Here is a 19194-nt window from a genome sequence, read left to right as displayed (position 1 = left end):
GTAGGGAAAGTGTTGGATAGGGGAGGACTAAAAATGACTATTCCCACTCCAGTGAGTGCAACAGTAGGGAAAATGTTGGCTAGCGGAGGGATAACAATTATTATTCCTACTCCAGTGAGTGCAATGGTAGGTAAAGTGTTGGATAGTTGACGGCTAAAAAATACTATTCCCACTCCAGTCAGTGCAACAATAGGGAAAGTGTTGGATAGCGAGGGTTAAAAAATACTATTCCCACGCCAGTTAGTGCAACAATAGGGAAAGTTTGGATAGCAGAGGGATTACCAATATTATTCCCACTCCAGTTAGTGCAATAATAGGTAAAGTGTTGAATAGCGGAGGGGTAAACAGAATATTCCCACTGGAGTCAGTTCAAAATTGAAAGCAAACAAAATATCAACAAAAGCACAAAATATTTAAAAACAAAAAAAATAAAACACATATAAAATGTTAAAAATAAAAAAGATAGAAACATATTAAAATGTTAAATAGATATAACAATTACCTAGAAATATTACATTAAATAAATGTAAAAATTATTTACAAACAAATAACTATTTTTAATTAGAAATTATTTATAAACAAAAACATTAATTATTACACAAATTTAATATTTTTTATTTCCTGCCCTATAACACCACACAATTCACAACACACATCTAAATTTCTTTTAAAAATGTACCTCCATAGTTAACATAAATAATTTAATTAAAGAAATATTATTATTTTAAAAGAAATTAAAACAGATAAAATTAATTTCCTCCCCAAACGTTACCCCTATAAAACCAAAACCCACACAAAAAATAAACAATTACCCTAATGAATTACCAATTGATGAACTAATATTGATGATAAACTAATTATTAATTAAATAAATATAAATTACTTTCCACCCTCTATCCCAATAAACCCCACAACCCACACCCAAAAATCATTACACAATTTCCATAATTAATTTTAAATTAATAAATTAATGTCAATTCACAACTACTTATTAATTAATTAAAAATAAATTACTTCCCATCCTTTACCACTATAAAATCCACAACTCAATTCTAAAATTAATTACACAATTGCCATATTTAAATTTTAATTATTTATTAGCATTATTTATTACTTCCCACCCTTTACCCCTATAAACCCAACCACCCGCTCCTAAACAAATGACACAATGAACATAATTAATTACCAATTAATTAATTAATAATTGTGGCCTCACAACTCAGCAGACAGCAGAGTCCGAAGCTATAAGTTGGCTTGAGGGTGAGGTTAGTGGCGGCTCAAACCCACGGTGGAAGGCCCTCAATGTTCTGTCACACAGATCTGCTTGGTGTAGAGCCAGGGGCGGTCTCTTTCTGGTCGCCCCCGCAGTAGGAGTTGTTGACTGGCTCAGATGGCGCCCTGCAGAGCCAACGTGTGGCAGATTATTTGGAACTGGCATGGCATGGAGCCAAGGTATCAGGCATCTGCCATCTTGACTTTCCATGCCACGCAAGAGCCATAGTGAGAAGCCAGATGAGCGTGACAAGCCTGCTGTCCTCAACATCTTTCAAGCTCTCAACCTCTGGGCAATAAGTTTCCTCGGAAGCTTCACCAAAGCCAAGTGTCAGTAGTGTATTATAGTTAAAAAGTTAGCACTCGCAGCTATCTTTTTTAATGGATCACTGGTGCGCTTATTCATGGGTTTTATAAACATACATTAAATCAGATACCCCAAATTTAATATTATGTGTGTGAATATAGTGCTTAGACTATCCAAGTGTTCAGCCGAATAAAACTGTCATAGGTGAGTTGTAGGTACCGGTACATAATTTGCATATTACATGCTGGAAAAAGTGATGCATTGTACCCATTCTGCTTACTGTTATATGTATTTTTTCATGCCGAAAATCCAAATAATTGCCACTAAAGTAATGTGTGCGTCTGTATCATTTTAAGTTTTTGATTCGAAAGTGGTAAATGGTAAATATGAGGATCATCAAGTATGTTCAGACACACGCACACACACCCCTGCATCCGTGCACACACACACATGCACGCAGGCACTCACACACACACATGTACGCGTGCACACACACAAGCACATATTTTATTTGCCGAAGTTGGTTAAATCTGCTTTAAGCATTGCAGGAAATAGTAACTATTTTTTTAAGTCATCTGTCGGAGAGGCCTGGGGGATTTCGAATATGAATGCTTTGCAGTAGCTTGTTATTTATACTCAGCTTGTGGAATTAATGTATTGAAAACCTGGTTTTAGACAGGACTAATACCGCGTTCAGGGGCATATTATCAACACGTAGCGATAATTATCGCTAAACTCGCTTAGCGCGTTATTTGCTATCGCTGTATTTTATCGCCGTTATAGCGCTGTATTAACAACGCTTTGCACATTGGCAATTTAAAATCCAGTGATAGCGGCAAAATGCTTGAATATCGCTGGAAATCCAGTGATATTAAAGCCAATGGCGAAATCCTTGTTGATACGCCCTGGTGGACTCAGCCTGACAATCCACCTTCCATTGGCAGGATGGCTAAATCAGGTTTTCTTCAGGGGTTAAAATCCGGTGCAAAACACGGTTAGCGCAGCTTTTGTGATCTCCTGACCCGCCTCGATAATAGGGGCATATCAACAATAACCGGCGATAATTATCGCTAAGCGCACTTAGCACTAGGATAATTATCGCCGGCTAGCGTTGATTTTTATCGCTGAGATAGCGTGCTATTAGCAACGCTTATCTCAATAGCGATAAAAATCCTCACGCTAAATGGCTAACGTGAGATTATCGCTGGAAACCCAGCGATAATCTCACGTTAGCTTGTTGATAGGGACAGACAAACTTAGCCATGATATCCTCCTTTCATAGGATATCATGGCTAAGTCAGAAAAATACAAGACGTAAAAAAGCAGCGTTAACCGCGGTAAGCACTGCTTTTTTTGTCTCTAACAGGGTTAGCGATATTCTTGATAATAGGAGAAATGTCGCTTAGCGACATTTTTCCTATTATTTTACTCTGGAACGCCCCCTTTGCATCTCATTAGAGATGCAAGGGGAAGCGTAGAGTAAAAGGGTGCTAACATGCAAATTTGCGTGTTAGCACCCTGTTGTTGATAGGGTGCTAGTTTTATCTCTGCTTTTTTGGCTTTTAAAGCCAAAAAAGCAGAGATAACGCCCTTGTTGATATGCCCCATAGGGCGATGTTGTGTTTTTGACGGAATCCATGCGGATTAGGTTGGGAACGCCTACTTTGCATGTCATTAGCGATGTATATCGCTGCCATGCAAAGTAGGGTTAAAAAGGCACCTGATTCAAGGAAACTCACGCTAAAGTGTGATCGCGAGTCCCTGTAAATTGTGAGTTGTAAAAATCGTCGCTTTTCCGGTGCATAGCGCCAGAAAAGCAGCGATTTTGCTCTTCATAATATGCCCCTCACTCTTTCTGTTCAGAAAGTTGCATAGGAGATGGCAAAATGCAGAACACCGTGAATCATGTGTAGAAAGTTGTCACAATAATTTAATGCATTAAGCGTTCTGTTTATTGTCTCCACAGGGCAATGTGAATTCAGCAACACTTTGCTTGGCACTTCTGAATTTAACGCATTCATCCAACCAGATAATTATTGATCGTCTGCAGAGAAGAGTAAGTTAAGTAATTTTTGCAGAATACCAGATATTAACAATCCATTGTTTCTCATACACTCCAAAATGGTTGTATTAAAATACAGCATATCTTAGAAAATCGTGTGGACCAAAATGTTACACACTACTAATTGCTTATTGTTTATTCTTGATTAGTTACATGAATTGAATATGCCTATGAGAAATCTGTTATATTTCCTCCTATTTATTAATGCAGTTGGTGGGAAAATCCATTAAGTGCTAAGCAGCTGAGGTGCTAACAGCAATGGAGGATAGTAAATGTTGTGGAATGTGACCAGTTGCTCGGATTACTTACCAGTAATCTTCATTACTCTGATTCTCTCTTCCTCATCCCAGGATTTACATAGTGAGGTTTTACCTCATGCATCCCATTCAGGCAAAATCTCTCAAGCTGTGTTCCCTTTTTATTAAACCAACCCAAGCTTCTCCCATAAATTCCACCCTATCCTATCGCACTTCCTGAGCTATACCTAAGCAACTTTTAACTTATAAGAAGGCCAGGATTTAGGGTGGAAGGGTGGGATGTAAGTACTGGGACGAGGAAGAGAGAATCGGAGTAATGAAGATTACTGGTGAGTATCTGAGCATTACCTCCTCATCCTCTCCCCCGTCCCATTGCTCTGATCCAGGCAAGCACTCTCCCCAACAGCTCCGCTCACAGCGCCTCTCTGCCTCAGCGCCAGAAGCCCTCCCGCCTCCTAGGTTCGCACCGGCAGTGCACCGCCTCCACGATTTACACAGCACCTCCTGGTCTTCTCCTCACTTGCTAGGAGACTCACCTTTCAGTTATTTTTTAATTTTAATGTTGGGCACAGGTCAGTTATCTATCTACTGCTCCTGACTTCCCTCGTTTCTATCACAGGCAGCCTTTTCCCGCCACTGCTGCCCCTGTGGCCCCTCCCACCGACACAGCCACGCTCCCGCCTCCCTTCCTCCAGTCCCGCCCCCCTCCCTTACTGTTAGAAGGTGGTTCTGACATTCTGAGCCGCCCGGATTTTTCGCTTTTTGAGCACCTATTTGTTGAGCTTTTACTGTGGGAGAGCCTCATAAGTTGGGACTCACTCACAGTGAACTCATGATGAAAGAGACTGCGTGTGGATTTTACTGTTGTCCCCCTAGCTTGACAAGGCCTCAGCGCAGCAGCTGGAGTAAGGGTAAGGGGCACCGGACTGGTTACATGCAGACACATGTGTACGTGAGTGTGCACACGTGTGTGGGCTGCGCAGGGGAGAATCCTGGCGTGCGCAGTCCAGGAGCCGCTACAAAGTGAATGGTGTGGCAGGACTTATTACAGTGTTTATTCCATTATTCTTTTATGAGGATAGGGAGCACATGGGCTTGTTTTACTTTCCTAGGGCCTACAAGTTCCAGACACACACCAAAGTCCACTGTAACCTATGTGAGAAGAAGTATTCTGAGTCCAGAGTTATATTTGTACTGCTTTTGTGTCATCCAGAAATGAGTCAGCTCATAACCAGGGCATGACTGGGGGCAGATCCCAGAAGCCTGGATTAATGACTTTTCTTCCCAGAGCGAAGACCTCCTCTCCACGAAGAGAAGATGGGTGGAGTTACAGGCTACTCCATCAGCAGCTGTCACAGGGTGCCATGCACCTAGCTGAACAAGGGAGAAGGCAGCTCTGGGGGAACGGGCTTTCACAGACCATGTGGAAAGAGACCCTGGACGACGCCATCTTGAACCAACCCAGAGGCCTGGGAAGGAAGGAGGGAGCAGGGGCAGAGAAGTGATGTGTCGTTGTGTGATAGGGCAAACAGAGACTTCCTGCATTTGCCTCCCCAATTCTTTAAAAGTGTTTGCACAGGAAGAGAAGCTCTCTCTGGGGTGTGGTCTGCTGAGGCAGAGAGTGCTGGAGCCTGGCGCAATGGGCAGGGGAAGGAGGAACCCCCTGACTGTCCCAGGATCCTGAACAGCGCCAGGGGAAGAGAACAGGACCAGTGCGCAGAAGCAGGGCCCTCTGCGCAGGAAGAAGAGAGGCCCAGGAGGAGAGTCAGGCAAAAAGCTGGCGCAGGGAGCCAGTGAAGACAGCTCCCTGCTGAATCCCCCCAGAGGGCGAAGGAGAGTGCCCCCAGTGGCTGGGGAGCACCACCAGGAGCAAGAAGAGGCCAAAAGCAGGAAGATCGGACCCCTGGGGGCTGAGATATGCCCCCCAGAAGGTAGGCAACCTTTGACCTGTGGCCAACTGACGACGAAGTGCGTGGGGCTCCGCCGCTGGTTCAGAAAATGCCCTTGGGGTGGGTCAGGTCCCGGGGGCTGCCCCCAAGAGAAGATAAGTCGGGGAGCGCCATCACGCTCCCCGTGAAGGTGCCCCTGCGGGGTGCCAGGAACCCACCCTGGCCCCTGCCGAAAATGAAGCCGGGGAGTGCCGGTGTGCTCCCCGTGAAGAATTGCTGGGGGAGGGGCCTGGGATCCCAACTCAGGGCCCGTGTGAGGAAGGAGGCGGGGGAGCGCGTCGCACCCCCCCTCGAAGATGAAAGTCAGGAGAGCACCGTCGCGCCCCCGTTAAGATGAAAGTTGCGCTCCCAGTGAACATGTGCCAAAGGGGCCCAGGACCCCATCCCCGGGCCACGAAGAAGAAGAGGAGGTTCCTGCGGGGTGCCAGGAGCCCACCCTAGCCACCGCAGAAGAGGCAAGTTGGGGAGCGCCAGCGTGCTCCCTGTGAAGCTGTCGAGGGGGCCCGGGACCCCATCACCGGGCCCCAAGGTGATGGAAGGCATGGGGGGGAGTGCCGTCGCACTCCCCTGAAGTCCAGCCAGGGCTGGAGGAACTGGCGAAGTCCTACGCATCTGCCCGCCGGAGCGGGCAGGCCAGAACTGCATTGCCGGCTCTTGTGGCAGCACGCAAGTGTGCTGGCTGGGCAGGGAGCCGGGGGGCAGCCGGGGGTGGGCTCCCCGGACTGCCCTCCAATGTGAAGGCATGCGGGGATCCTGGGTGAGACCAGGACCCCGAAAGGACAAGGAGGAGGTGCCAGGGGCCCAGGTGGGACCAGGCCCCCAAAAACAGGCAGATCGGCCAGGGGTGGGCTCCCCGAGCGGAACCACTCACCTGGCATGAGGGGGCCGAGTGGGACCAGACCCCCAACGGCCTGAAGACGCGGCGTAAGGCCGCCAGCGGTGCCAGCGTGGCTCTCCTCAAGCAGCATGGGAGTCGCTGCTATGTCACAAGGACGGCAGAGAATCGCCCATAATGTCTTGCAGGCCCGGATGGGCCTGCAAGGGAAGATGGATTGTTTTCTTTGCTTGTGGTGGCCCCAGGAGAACAGGGTCACCACCACATGTGCAACAGAGTGCAGGGGGAGCTGCAGGAGCAACGCAGTCTCCCCCAGCATAATGCGAAGAAGTCCCTCCCTAAGTCTCATGGGGACTAACAAGAATGACCCCTCAAGGGCTCAGCAAGGAGTCATCTGAATCCCCATGGCTGGATCTTTTGTTCTACAGCTGGGGTGCTTTAGGGGCTGCCTCAAGGAGTGAAATGCAGGGTTGGGGATGTCTAGAGAAGGGCATCCCCTGGAGGTGAAGAGGTGTAATTGCACCTGTAGTGCATTTACTAATGTTATTTCTTCAAGAAGAACTGAAGGTCACATGTGTATTGTGAAGTACCTGTATAAGGTGAAGTACCTGTGTAAGGTGATGTAATAAGCCAAATGGGATTATGTTGCTTGACATTTCTGCTAGGGTGTCAGGGTTGTATATGCTTAATCCTGTGAGTTCATCTGTGATGCCTTTAGGGTCTGTAATTGCAATGCATTCTAATGATCCACAAATTTGATGAGTACTGCCATTCTAAAGTGATGCTTAAATATGTATTCTTGCTGCTGCTCTTAGGTGAAGAACCCAGACTGCTAGCCCTTAAGATGTAGAGGTGTATACTTCATGGCTGGTAGGAAATGCTCAGTCAGGGTTATGTGTCACCAAGGCAGGGTTACCCATTTTTAAGGCTTGTTGAGATAATGGGGTGGGTCGCCACTGGGATGGTACCAGTGCGCAGGGCCCTCACTCCAGGTTATGTTCAACTAACTGCATTGGGGGCAAGATGATGTGCATATATGGGAGGGGTGGTACTAGACCCCACCCCCCTCCGGGAGGTGTGGAGATGTCACGCAATGTCACAAAGTAATTCCAACAGCTTATGTAAATTTGTAAATTGGGACATAGTATTGAGTAGTGTGTCTGTTTAATAAATGTTCTCTTACTTTTATAAAGCAAAGTACAGACTGGACAATCAATTATTGAGTGTTATTTCTGCGCACTTTTAATGGCGATTACTAGCCCATACCACCTCCCTTGAGTAAGCCTAAGACTACGCTGCAACGCTACCCTCTGAGAGTCAGGTGCTACAATTGGGTGTTTGGTTCCCAGTGAAGGACAAATGTAGTCATGTTATTTGTGCAGACCTCACAGATACTGCCTCGTTTTCCAACACCTACTTAATGGCGGTTGCTGCGCTGTCACGCAGTGAACACGCTCAGCAAGCACTCTGCTGGCGCGCCAAAGGCATGCCTAAGGCAAGCCCATCTGTGCCCGTACGCGACCCAACCACGACCAGCGCCAGGAACCCTGGCTCTCCTAGGCCCACCACTACGACTCAACCACCCTCCACGCACTCAATCCTGGAAGACACACCGACTGCGCAAGATCCTCACCGAACGCCACCCATGGACAATTCTCATGCAGACCGTGCCACAGATCCTTCACCATCGACAACAACACCACAACCGCCGAAGGCATACCTGACGCATGCACCAACAAGACCCTGACCTGCATTCTCCTCAACATGCGCTCCCTGCAGCGACACGCTGTAGAGATCTGGGACCTGATCGACACCCTCTCTCCCATTGTCGCCTTCTTCACGGAAACCTGGACAAACACCACCTCTGGCCCCAACATCGCCACGGCCATCCCTGATGGCTACAAGATCTAGAGACAAGACCGCCCCTACCGCCCTGGACGGGGACTCGCCATCGTACACAAGACCCCCCTCCAACTCTCCACTTCCAGCACAAGCAACTCCCACTCCAACATTGAACACCTCATTTTCCAGATCCAGACCAGCCCCAGGACCCCGCTACGCGGCACCCTCATCTACAGACCGCCTGGACCTCGCACCCAGTCGGCAACCAACATCACCGAGCTCGCCGCACCCCACCCAATCACCTACACAGACTACATTCTACTCGGGGATGTGAACTTCCACCACGACAACCTCAACGACCCCAACGTCACCAACCTCAGACTGAAGCAGCTGGTAAACACGCCCACACACAGAGCTGGATATACCCTCAACCCAGTCTTCACCGGAGGAATAAACATCCGTTTCAGCCACACCACCCAGCCCCTCTGGACGGACCACCACTGCATCCACTTCACCTTCAACACCACCACCGCACCCAAGCCTGCACTGTGACTGCCACGAAGGAACTGGAGCAAGGTCACAGAGGAACTCCTCATTTCCACCCTCCTCCAAGACGCCCCCAGTGCCAAGACCGACACCAACTCCGCAGCCACAGAACTCCACCGCTGGATCTCCAGCTGCGCCGACAAACTCGCAACCTTCCGCCACCCCATCAAACAAAGTCCTCTGAAGGCCGCCTGGTTCACCACTGAACTACATGAAGCCAGACGCACTTGCGGACGCCTGGAGCAAACCTGGCAAAACCTGAAAACTCCGGAAACAAGGAACAACCACAGGAGCACCCTGAGGGAATACCACCAGTGCATTAGAGACACCAAACGGACCTTCAATAGAGACAAACTTCAGACCAACGCGACCAACACCAAAGAACTGTTCATCGTCATTCAGCAGTTCAAAAAAAAAAAACAGCAAAGCCACGGACATTACACCCTCCCAGGAACTCTGCGACAAGATCAGCTCATACTTCCATCTGAAGGTCAAGCATCAAGGCCGCCGCCATCGCACTCGAACTTAGACGGAACATCAACGCATCCTTCATGTCCGGCATCTTCCCAGAGGACTGAAAGTGGGCAGAGGTCAAACCACTCCTCAAGAAACCCACAGCCGACCCAACTGACTTGAATAACTACCGGCCCATCTCTCTCCTCCCTTTTTGCGGCCAAAGTTGAAGAGAGACTCGTGAACACCCAGCTGACCACCTTCATCGAAGAGCACTCCATCCTTGACACCTCCCAGTCTGGATTCCGCAGCAACCACAGTACCGAGAGCGACCTCCTCGCCTCAACGGATGACATCTGCATGCTACTTGACCAGGGGCACACCGCGGCTCTCATCCTGCTAGACCTCTCCGCAGCCTTTGACACCATTTCCCGCCGCACACTCGCAGCCAGACTTCATGACGCAGGGATACAAGGAGGAGCCCTCGACTGGATCCGATCTTTTCTCACCGGTAGAACCCAGAGAATCAGGCTCCCTCCCTTCTCCAAACCCACCGATATCGGCTGCGGAGTACCCCATGGTTCTTCGCTCAGCCCCACGCTCTTCAACATCTACATGACCCCCCTCTCTGCCATCGTAAGACAGCATGGGCTCAGCATTGTATCCTTCGCCAATGACTCCCAGCTCATCCTTTCACTCACGAAGAAACCTGAAGACACCAGACTCTGCTTCCAGGAAGGAATGAAGAACCTCGCAGCCTGGATGAAAGACAGATGTTTGAAGCTCAACTCGGAAAAGATCGAGGTCCTCATCCTCGGACCCTGCATGTCCACCTGGGACAATGCCTGGTGGCCCTCCGCCCTTGGGAATCCTACGATTCCTACGGAACACGCATGAAATCTCGGCACCATCCTCGATTCCTCCATGAATCGTCAGATCAACGCCGTCGCCTCCACCAGCTTTAACTGCCTGCGCATCCTCCGTAAGACTCTCAAATGGATCCCTCCTGACTGCAGAAAGACTGTCACCCACGCGCTCATAACCACCAGACTGGACTACGGCAATGCCTTATATGCCAGAATCAACAGAGCTCTACTACACAGACTCCAGACAATCCAGAACACCGCCGCCAAACTCATCCTCGGGACTCCGTGTCATGAACACATGACGAATTTAACCAAACATGAGATATACACTTTAAAGTCATTACAAAGAGACTCTGAAATACAAATTCAAAGAGCCGACAAAGGAGGAGCTATAGTGTTAATGGATCGTTCTTTCTATTTCAATGCTGTACAAGAACATGTGGCAGACACTCAAACATATTTGCAACTGGACAAAGATCCCATAACAGATTTAAAAAACACCTTAAGAAGCATTTTAGAACATGCTTTTGAGATGGGATGGATCAGCACAGCTACCAAACAATATCTTACAGTGGAGTATCCTCGGAAACCTATTTTATATATGCTCCCGAAGATTCACAAAAATTTAACGAATCCTCCAATGCGACCGATCGTGACAGGTTGTGGTACCATTTTTGAACCTCTTGGCCACTACATAGACTATTTTTTGCAACCCTTTGTACAAGGTTGGCACTCATACGTTAAAGACACTAAAGATTTTCTTCAGAAATTAGAGAAGGTTATTCCTTCAGAAGAAATGATGTTTTGTACAATAGATGTAAAATCATTGTACACTTCTATCCCACACATAGCAGGCATGGAATCAGTAGAATGGGCACTGTTGTGCCAATCCTCATTAAGAGCGGACAAAGTTTTTATCCTAGAACTTTTACACTTCTGATTATACCATAGCTACTTCTTCTGGAATGATCTATTTTTCCTGCAACAACAAGGAACATCTATGGGCTTTGCCAGGGCTCCGGCGTACGCCAATACGTACATGGCTAAATTCGAATCAGATCACATATACAATGATACTGAATGGACCCACAATTCACTGCTATACTGTAGATTTATAGACGACATATTTATTTTATGGACAAACACTCAGGAACTCCTTGAGGAAAAAATAAGAGAATTGAACCAAAAAGATGAACATATTCAATTCACACATCTAATCAACCATTCCAAGATATCGTACCTTGATGTGACACTCATCAAAGAAAGAAACAAGTTCAAAACTGAAGTATACAAAAAAGAAACAGATGTCAACAGTGCGCTACACTTTCAAAGTTTTCATCCCAACAGTCTTAAACAGAACCTACCACTCTCTCAATTCTTAAGAATAAGAAGGATCTGTTCCAAACCAGAAGACACGGAGAGTTATTCTTTACAACAGCAAGAGATGTTTCGGAGAAGGGGATACCCCGAGGAAGTGGTAGAATATGCCAAACAACGTTCAACCAAATACACCAGAGAAAGTTTATTAAAAACACAACTACGCAAACAAACGACAAGACAAGTTTTTGTGTCTAAATTTTCCACTGCATCCAGCACAATAAAGAAAATAATAAGAAAACGTTGGGAAATGCTTCAAAATGAACCAGATTTCAACGATATCTTTAAAGATCCACCAATGTTTGCATATCAACGTTCGAAAAACAGCAAAGAAATTATCAACACACCCACTAAACAACATCACACCAACTACAAAGGAATGACCAAATGCCAAAACTGCGTCCATTGTAATAATATGATTGTTGGGAATACTTTAAATCACCCTCTCACAGGAGAGAAGATCAACCTTTATCACAATTGCGACTGTAATTCATCAAAACTAATTTATTACATCAAATGTCCATGTGGAAAACTGTATGTCGGCAAGACTGAGCGAAAGATCAAAGTTCGAATATCCGAACATAAGAGCACAATCAGGTTACAGAACAAAAACAGCAGTTTAGCCACCCATTGGAACGAGGAGAAACACAACATAGCCCAACTAAAGTTTTCCGTGCTTGAACTAGTGGACCAACACCTAGATACAGATCTTACCAGAAGTCTCCTTCAACGAGAGACATATTGGATCAAGCGTCTGGACACTTTAGTTAATAAGGGAATGAATGACAAAATTGATTATGTCTGTTACTTATAGAATTGTGTATTTGTCTAGCCTCGACGCATGACCTCTGAATGTTGGTTTTTTCTCTAGACATATGTGATATTCCTGTTGATTAAGTGTTCACACCTATTTTGAGCTCTCCTCCACCAGGTTTTTTTAGGTTTCTACACTTTTATAATTTCCGTATAGTAACCATTCTAAGATGGCCGCTCTTTTCTCATCCAACTTCCCCCAATAGAATCCGATTTTTCTTTCGTTTTTTTCACTTGATTCCTCGATCTTTTCCTTTCATTTCATATTGCCTTCCTTTCGAGTACAGTTGCTCTCCCAGTCTGTCTTTTTCACCCGTGATCAGTGCGTTATTGCTTTTCCCAATGTAAGGTCTATTTCTTATACATGGCCGCCGAGTCGCTCTTGTATCTATCTGACAGTATTTCAATGTCGCGAGATTTCAACGCTTCCACCCGCATACCCGGAAGTATTTCTTCCAGTTACCGGCTTTGACCCAACATTATCCGATGAAGACCGTGGCCACAGGACCCTCGCCCACTTTCCAGCATCGATCTTAGATTCAGAGACTCTGCAGACCACGTTCTCTGTAAGTTCACGGCGATTTCTGGAAATAATCTTTTTCGCGATGTTTTTCTCTAGACACGATCTCATTTTGATTTATCTTTCACAGAACGGATATTTTTTTCAGTTTCGAACCAGGTATGCTATCATTTTTCTTGCATGAAGCCATACGATCACTTTCCCTGGTGGAGGTATAATTGACACACATCCTTTTTTTGAGTGACACACTAACCAACTTTTAGTATTGACTTGACTGGCGTTTCTTAACATCTTGATTATTAAATTCAAACGTTATTGTTATTTTTATCCTAGAATTTCAAGCCCCTGAAGAAGAGCCAAGCAGGCTCGAAATGCATAGGGCAACCTAAAGAAAGTATTGATCAACCGGGAGTTTATCAATTTAAACAACAACGAAGTGAACTATATTATATCCAATGAATAAAATTGTGATATATGGAATTCAGAATATTGTTTATGCTTTATTTCAACTGTGAATTTAAAGAGCAGAAGTCATACAATTGAGTGATTTATGATTTTGGAAGAAATTTTGGGAATATCCAATTGCAACAGTGCGCTGAGATAGGGTCCCACTGACCCTTTATTTTGTTGTGCATACATTTGCAAGTATTGACTGTCGCTTGCCTTCCCAGCAGCACGCTATCTATCAACTAAATTAAAGTCTTCATAAATATTTATATAAAAAAGGAGTGCCTCCTCTACCTAATTTGATGAACACATGAGCCAACACCTGCAAGACCTCCACTGGCTTCCCGTCGAGAAGAGTGTCACCTTGAAACTCCTCACCCACGCCTACAAACCCCTCAACAACATCAGACCCAAATACCTCAATGAGAGAGTTTCCTTCCACGTACCCAAAAGGAACCTCCGCTCCACTGACCTCGCCCTGACAGAGGTCCCCCGCATCCGCAGAACCAGAACAGGTGGGAGAGCCTTCTCCTACATCGCAGCCAAGACCTGGAAAGAGCTCCCCGTGAACATCAGACGCTCCCCTGCCCTGCAAACCTTCAGGAAGGACCTCAAAACCTGGCTCTTCGACTGATCCGAAGCTGCGACTGATCCGGAGCTGCCCCCACCCCTAGCGCCTTGAGACCCTCACGGGTGAGTAGTGTGCTTCACCAACCCCTGATTGATTGATTGCTTACATAGTGCAGATATACCAAAGCAAGGGCCTTCTTAGCATAACGCAAAGGGCAAGGATAAAGGCACAAACACATTCAGGAGTTAAACTTATTTTATTGCAAACGAATAACACCCCCACAAATGCCCAAATTCAAGCCATAGCACACATAAACCGACTTATAAAGAGATCCGGAAAGCAGCCTTAGAAAGGACACCGGAACCAAAACGAGACTCAGAGCCCTGAGCATTATTAATCCTGTAATGAGAGGTAAAAGTGGATGGAGAAGCCCAGGTTGCTACTGCACAAATGGCTGCTACTGAAACCCAGCCCATTCAGCCAAAGACACCACCGTGTCTCTTGTTAAATGAGACTGTAGGTTCTTAGGAAACTCGGAACAAGCATGTTTGTAAGCCAAAGAAGTAACAGTCTTGATCCATCTAGCCAGAGTGGATGTCAACGGGCTTTCTACCTCTATTAGCATGACCAAAATTAACAAACTTCTTGTTTGTTAATTTTGGTTATGCTAATAGACCGAAAAACAGAAATCCTCCTCAAAGAGATAGATAGTAGGAGCACTTACTACATCCAAAGAAGCCACAGGAGGGTCAGAGGAAATCGCATCCAAGAGCATTACTATGTCTTGATTTCTATAAAATACAGGGTTAACCATAGGAAGAAAATCCGGACCCAAAGACAAATTCACCCTCTTCTCAAACATCTTCAAATAAGGATAGTGGCACTGGAGAGAACTCGCCTCTACTAGTGTCCTGGCTGAAGTTAGAGCCACCAGCCGCCAAAAATGTGTATGAGGATTCCTCCAATAGTTCAAAGGGGGGACTATGAAGGAAAGAGAGGACCAAAGGTAAATCCCATGGAGGAAAATACATCTTCACTTTTGGCCTAATCAGCAAAAATACCCCAAAACGTCAATCAACCAAGACATCAGTAGGTTCCAGATTACCCCAGGGCGATCTAAAAGCTCTGATTGCAGATCATTGAAGTCTCAATGTGGAAACCAATTTTTTTTTATCAAAACCCTTCTGAAAAAATTTTAGTATTACTTCTGTAGGACATTCCAAGGAGGAGACTCCTTTCACCATACACTCGTTATTAAATGAACCCTAGTGGTGATTGTAATACTTCCTAGTTGACTCTCTCCTAGAGGTTTGAATAGAAAGGGAGACAGACAAAGAAAGATCCTTCTTCAACAGACCGTCCTTTCAATCTACAGGCCAATAGCCAAAGATGGCCAAGGGACGTTACCATCAGAACTGGATGAATGATTAGAATAGTGAACAAGGGGAGAATCCATTGCTTGTCTAGGGCCATGGAGCAAAGAAAGGGAAAACACGTTCTCCTTGACCAAAAAGGAACCATCAGCATGATATCCATTTTCTCTTTCTTGACTCTGAGCAGGACTTTCTCGATGTGGGGAAATGGAGGCAAAGAGCACATTATCTTAGCCAAGGCTGGAGAGGGGCATCTACTCCCAGAGACTGATTGTTCCCTGTACTGGAAAAGAACTGAGAAACCTGTTCATTTGTGAACTCTGTAAACAGATCTATAAAGGAACCTCCAATTTGATGCATAGCTCCTTAAAAACTATGGGATTGAGAGTAAAGTCCAGTGAACTGGAAAGTACTTGACTCAGTCTGTCTGCCTATATATTCAAACTACCCTGAATGTGTACTGCTCTGATAGAAAGGAGATTCCTCTCTACCAGAAACATTATCTGTAAAGCTAACTTGTTCAGGGACTGACTCTTTGAACCAAATTGGCGTTTGTAATTAATTTGTCCGTCCGGATCACCAAAGCTGAACCATTTAACTGTGGAAGAAAAATCCAAAGAGCTTCCTACATTGCATTCACCTGTCTCCAGTTTGATGAGTGATTTGCCTCTTGAGAAGACAGCTTCCCTGGTCTAACTCAGGAGACTCCATCCACCAGTCAGATGAGTTCTGACCACAGAAGTGACTAGAATAAGCCTCTCGTAGTCCTCTGAAACTGGGGACCAATGTTGAAGGATATGAAGGATCACCTAACCCATGTAAAAGCGAGCCCAGGGTATGATGAATACCGTAAATGCCTAGGATAATTATACTACAGAGTAATTAGTTTGATATGAGGGAACAGAAATCAGAATATACCATGCCTCCTTGGACTCAAAGCCATTCCCATACCGGGGCCCACTGTTGTCGCAGGATGAGATCCACATGAGCATGTAACTTTATTCTCCATGCTACCAGAAGGAATACCTTCCCAACACCTGTTCTGAAAATGGATCCAATGTACTCCAAATCCTGTGAAGAAAGCGAGACTGACTTGTTTTTGCTGACCAACAGCCTCTGCAAACGTCCGTTGTCTGTTATATCGAAATGACATAGCAATGGGACTGAATAAGAAGATAATCAAATTAAGCATCTAATTATATACCCCCTGTTGTGAAAGAAAGCCATCACTGGAGCCAGAACTTTGTAAACACTTTTGGAGTAGTTTTTATCCTAATGGGAAGGGCACAGAACTGCACAGAATCTGAGTAACTGTTGACTCACAGAAGCAATTGAGACATGCAAAAAAGCATACTGAAAATTGATTTTAGTCAGATAATCCCCCTGAGATATGAGTGGAATGATTTGCTGAAGGGAACACATTTTGAAATGTACCGTTGCAATGAATCTCTTCAGGTCTTTCAAGTCTATGATCATCCTGCATTCTCCTGAATTCTTCAGCAGCAGGAAAATTCAAGAGGACCATCCCAGCCCCTGTTGAGCCATTGGGAACTGAGTAATTTCTCTCTTTCTGAATAATGTCAAAAACACTTTCTAGCAAGGCTTGCCTCTTTGTGCTGTTCTCTGCATTAGGAGTGGACAGGAAACAAGGAAGCTGCAGAGCATGAGATAAAGAAATGCTGTATTCCCTCAAGATCACCTGCAAAACCCATTTTATAGACATTCTGGGGATCTAATAGACCTGAAAAATGAAGAGGCAACCCCCAACAGGACAACCGGCATAGTCAGGAACACTGACGGATTGCCCTTAGAACCAGAAGGGGGAAACGGGAAATGGAATTCTGAAACTTAGAATGAAATCTTGACATATTAAAATTCGGCATCTTATCCTTGTATTTGCCAAGGGCCCACTTGTCTTGTCAAAGAGTCAAAGGTTCATTGTCTGAATTTGAAAGGCTGCGTATGTTTTCAGTTTTTAAAGGATTTTCACAGACACTCCTCTAACTCTTCGCTGAGTAGTTTATTTCCTAAAAAGGGTATACAGAGAAGGTAAATCGCTTGACAAGAGTACACCCTCCATTCTCACTGATGTAAATGATGCCTAGGAACCTCTGCCCCTGTTATTGCCATAGTGAAAACAGAAGGTATGCAGTTCCTAGCGTTAACGCAAGGTGTGACAGAATAACAAGTGGGTAACACAGTGGTGACAGGGAACTATGGTGAGAAGCAGGAGTAAAGGTTACTCCTTATTTGGAAAAGAAGACCCTCACACACCCAACAAGCGGGTGTCTTGCTTCATCACCAGGTCTTTGCTCCTTATCGGGCCGGCGAGTGCAATGCCCGATCAGGCACCTAATAGGGCCTTCCTAGCGGAGATCTTTTATTCCAACGCCGGTGAGTGATGTGTGTGTGGGGTTGAAAAAACAGTATTAAGACATATGTGAGTGTAGGTAAAAATGGGGTTAAAGTGAACCAATTAAAACAGGGGTAGGTGATCCACTAAATAATTTTAATACAGTGTGGTCACCATCCTGGTTAAAAAATATACAGTCTGCACATGTGACACCAATAGTTAAGTGAGTGTATGTGCTGACGTGATCAAGAGGTCAACATGTTTCTTGCCTTTGTATATAATAAATGGCAATTCATCAGGACCAGGGAATTAATGCGGCTACCTACACCTCTTTGGTGGTGCCCAATGTCTATAAGAGACTGAGTAGTGAGCACGCATACAGCACCCTAAAAAAGTGTGGTACCGTAGTTAAAAAGCACACCTGCAGAGTAGGAAAATAACAACAAATAAAAAGCATAAACAACAAATAAAGTTAAAACAACGTAAGCATTGCGACAGCAGTTATTTAGGACAAATGGTGGTGTCAAGCCAACCGTGGCATGCAAAGCTAATGAGCAATGTATGGAGGACTTGTAAAAGAACCAAACGCAAGTATACAGAGGAGGCACAATATCCAATGACTGATACCAGAACCCATCAAATTATGATAGATAAATCATCCAAAAGAACTCACCCTCCTGGGTTGTGCTGCATACAAGGCTGGGGGGAGTACACACTAAATTATAGTGTCCTGGGATGAGGGAAACAAAGAAAATATATAGAACACTCACAGGTTGTAGAGCAATTGCATCCAACATCATTTGGGAGCAGTCCGTGAAACGGAATTGCCAGTATCACTCCTGTCTTGCTAATCGCACAACACGCGGCAACTGACTCCGTGGCGACCGCTTCGACACCATGAAGGGGAGCTATGGAAATGAGGCTTCCAAATTGCCATGTGTTAAGCGGGGAGGAATAGTCAATTCACTAATTAAACAAGGATGTTCCCAACATTGTGCGAGCTATAATGGATGAACACGCCAGTCATCGAGGGAACAAGAGGAAGTGGGTCTGATCATTGAATGTCTTGTGGACCAACAACAAATTCGTGGGACCAGCGTGGTGCGCTAATTGCAAATTGAATGTGCACGCAGAAACCATACAAAAAAGGAGGAAAAAACGGAAGCGTTGCCGTCAAAGACGACGCTCTCAGAGTCACTATATCAGTACTCACGGTTCTGTTACTCAACAAACGCCGTCCACCTAGTGACGCGCCAGCCGCTGTAGACTGGTGGTGTCTGAACGCGTCTTGCCTGTATAACACCCCCCACCGGCAAGCTCACGCGAGAGGCAGGTGGAGTCAGAAGGGAGC

At 45.6% G+C, this 19194-nt stretch overlaps 1 protein-coding gene across 1 annotated transcript in view; it reads left to right on the top strand.

Moving 5' to 3' along the window:
* OTOG (otogelin) overlaps window positions 1-19194 on the top strand; it is a 1045291-nt gene that overhangs the window by 723633 nt on the left and 302464 nt on the right. The window contains exon 39 of the mRNA XM_085647044.1: window positions 3546-3635. Within this exon, the coding sequence (XP_085503170.1) occupies window positions 3546-3635 (90 nt within the window). The remainder of the gene's footprint in view (window positions 1-3545; window positions 3636-19194) is intronic.

This window comes from Triturus cristatus, chromosome 3_2 (assembly GCF_964204655.1).
Source record: "Triturus cristatus chromosome 3_2, aTriCri1.1, whole genome shotgun sequence".
Lineage (NCBI taxonomy): Eukaryota > Metazoa > Chordata > Amphibia > Caudata > Salamandridae > Triturus > Triturus cristatus.
This window is presented reverse-complemented; position numbering and strand designations above follow the sequence as displayed.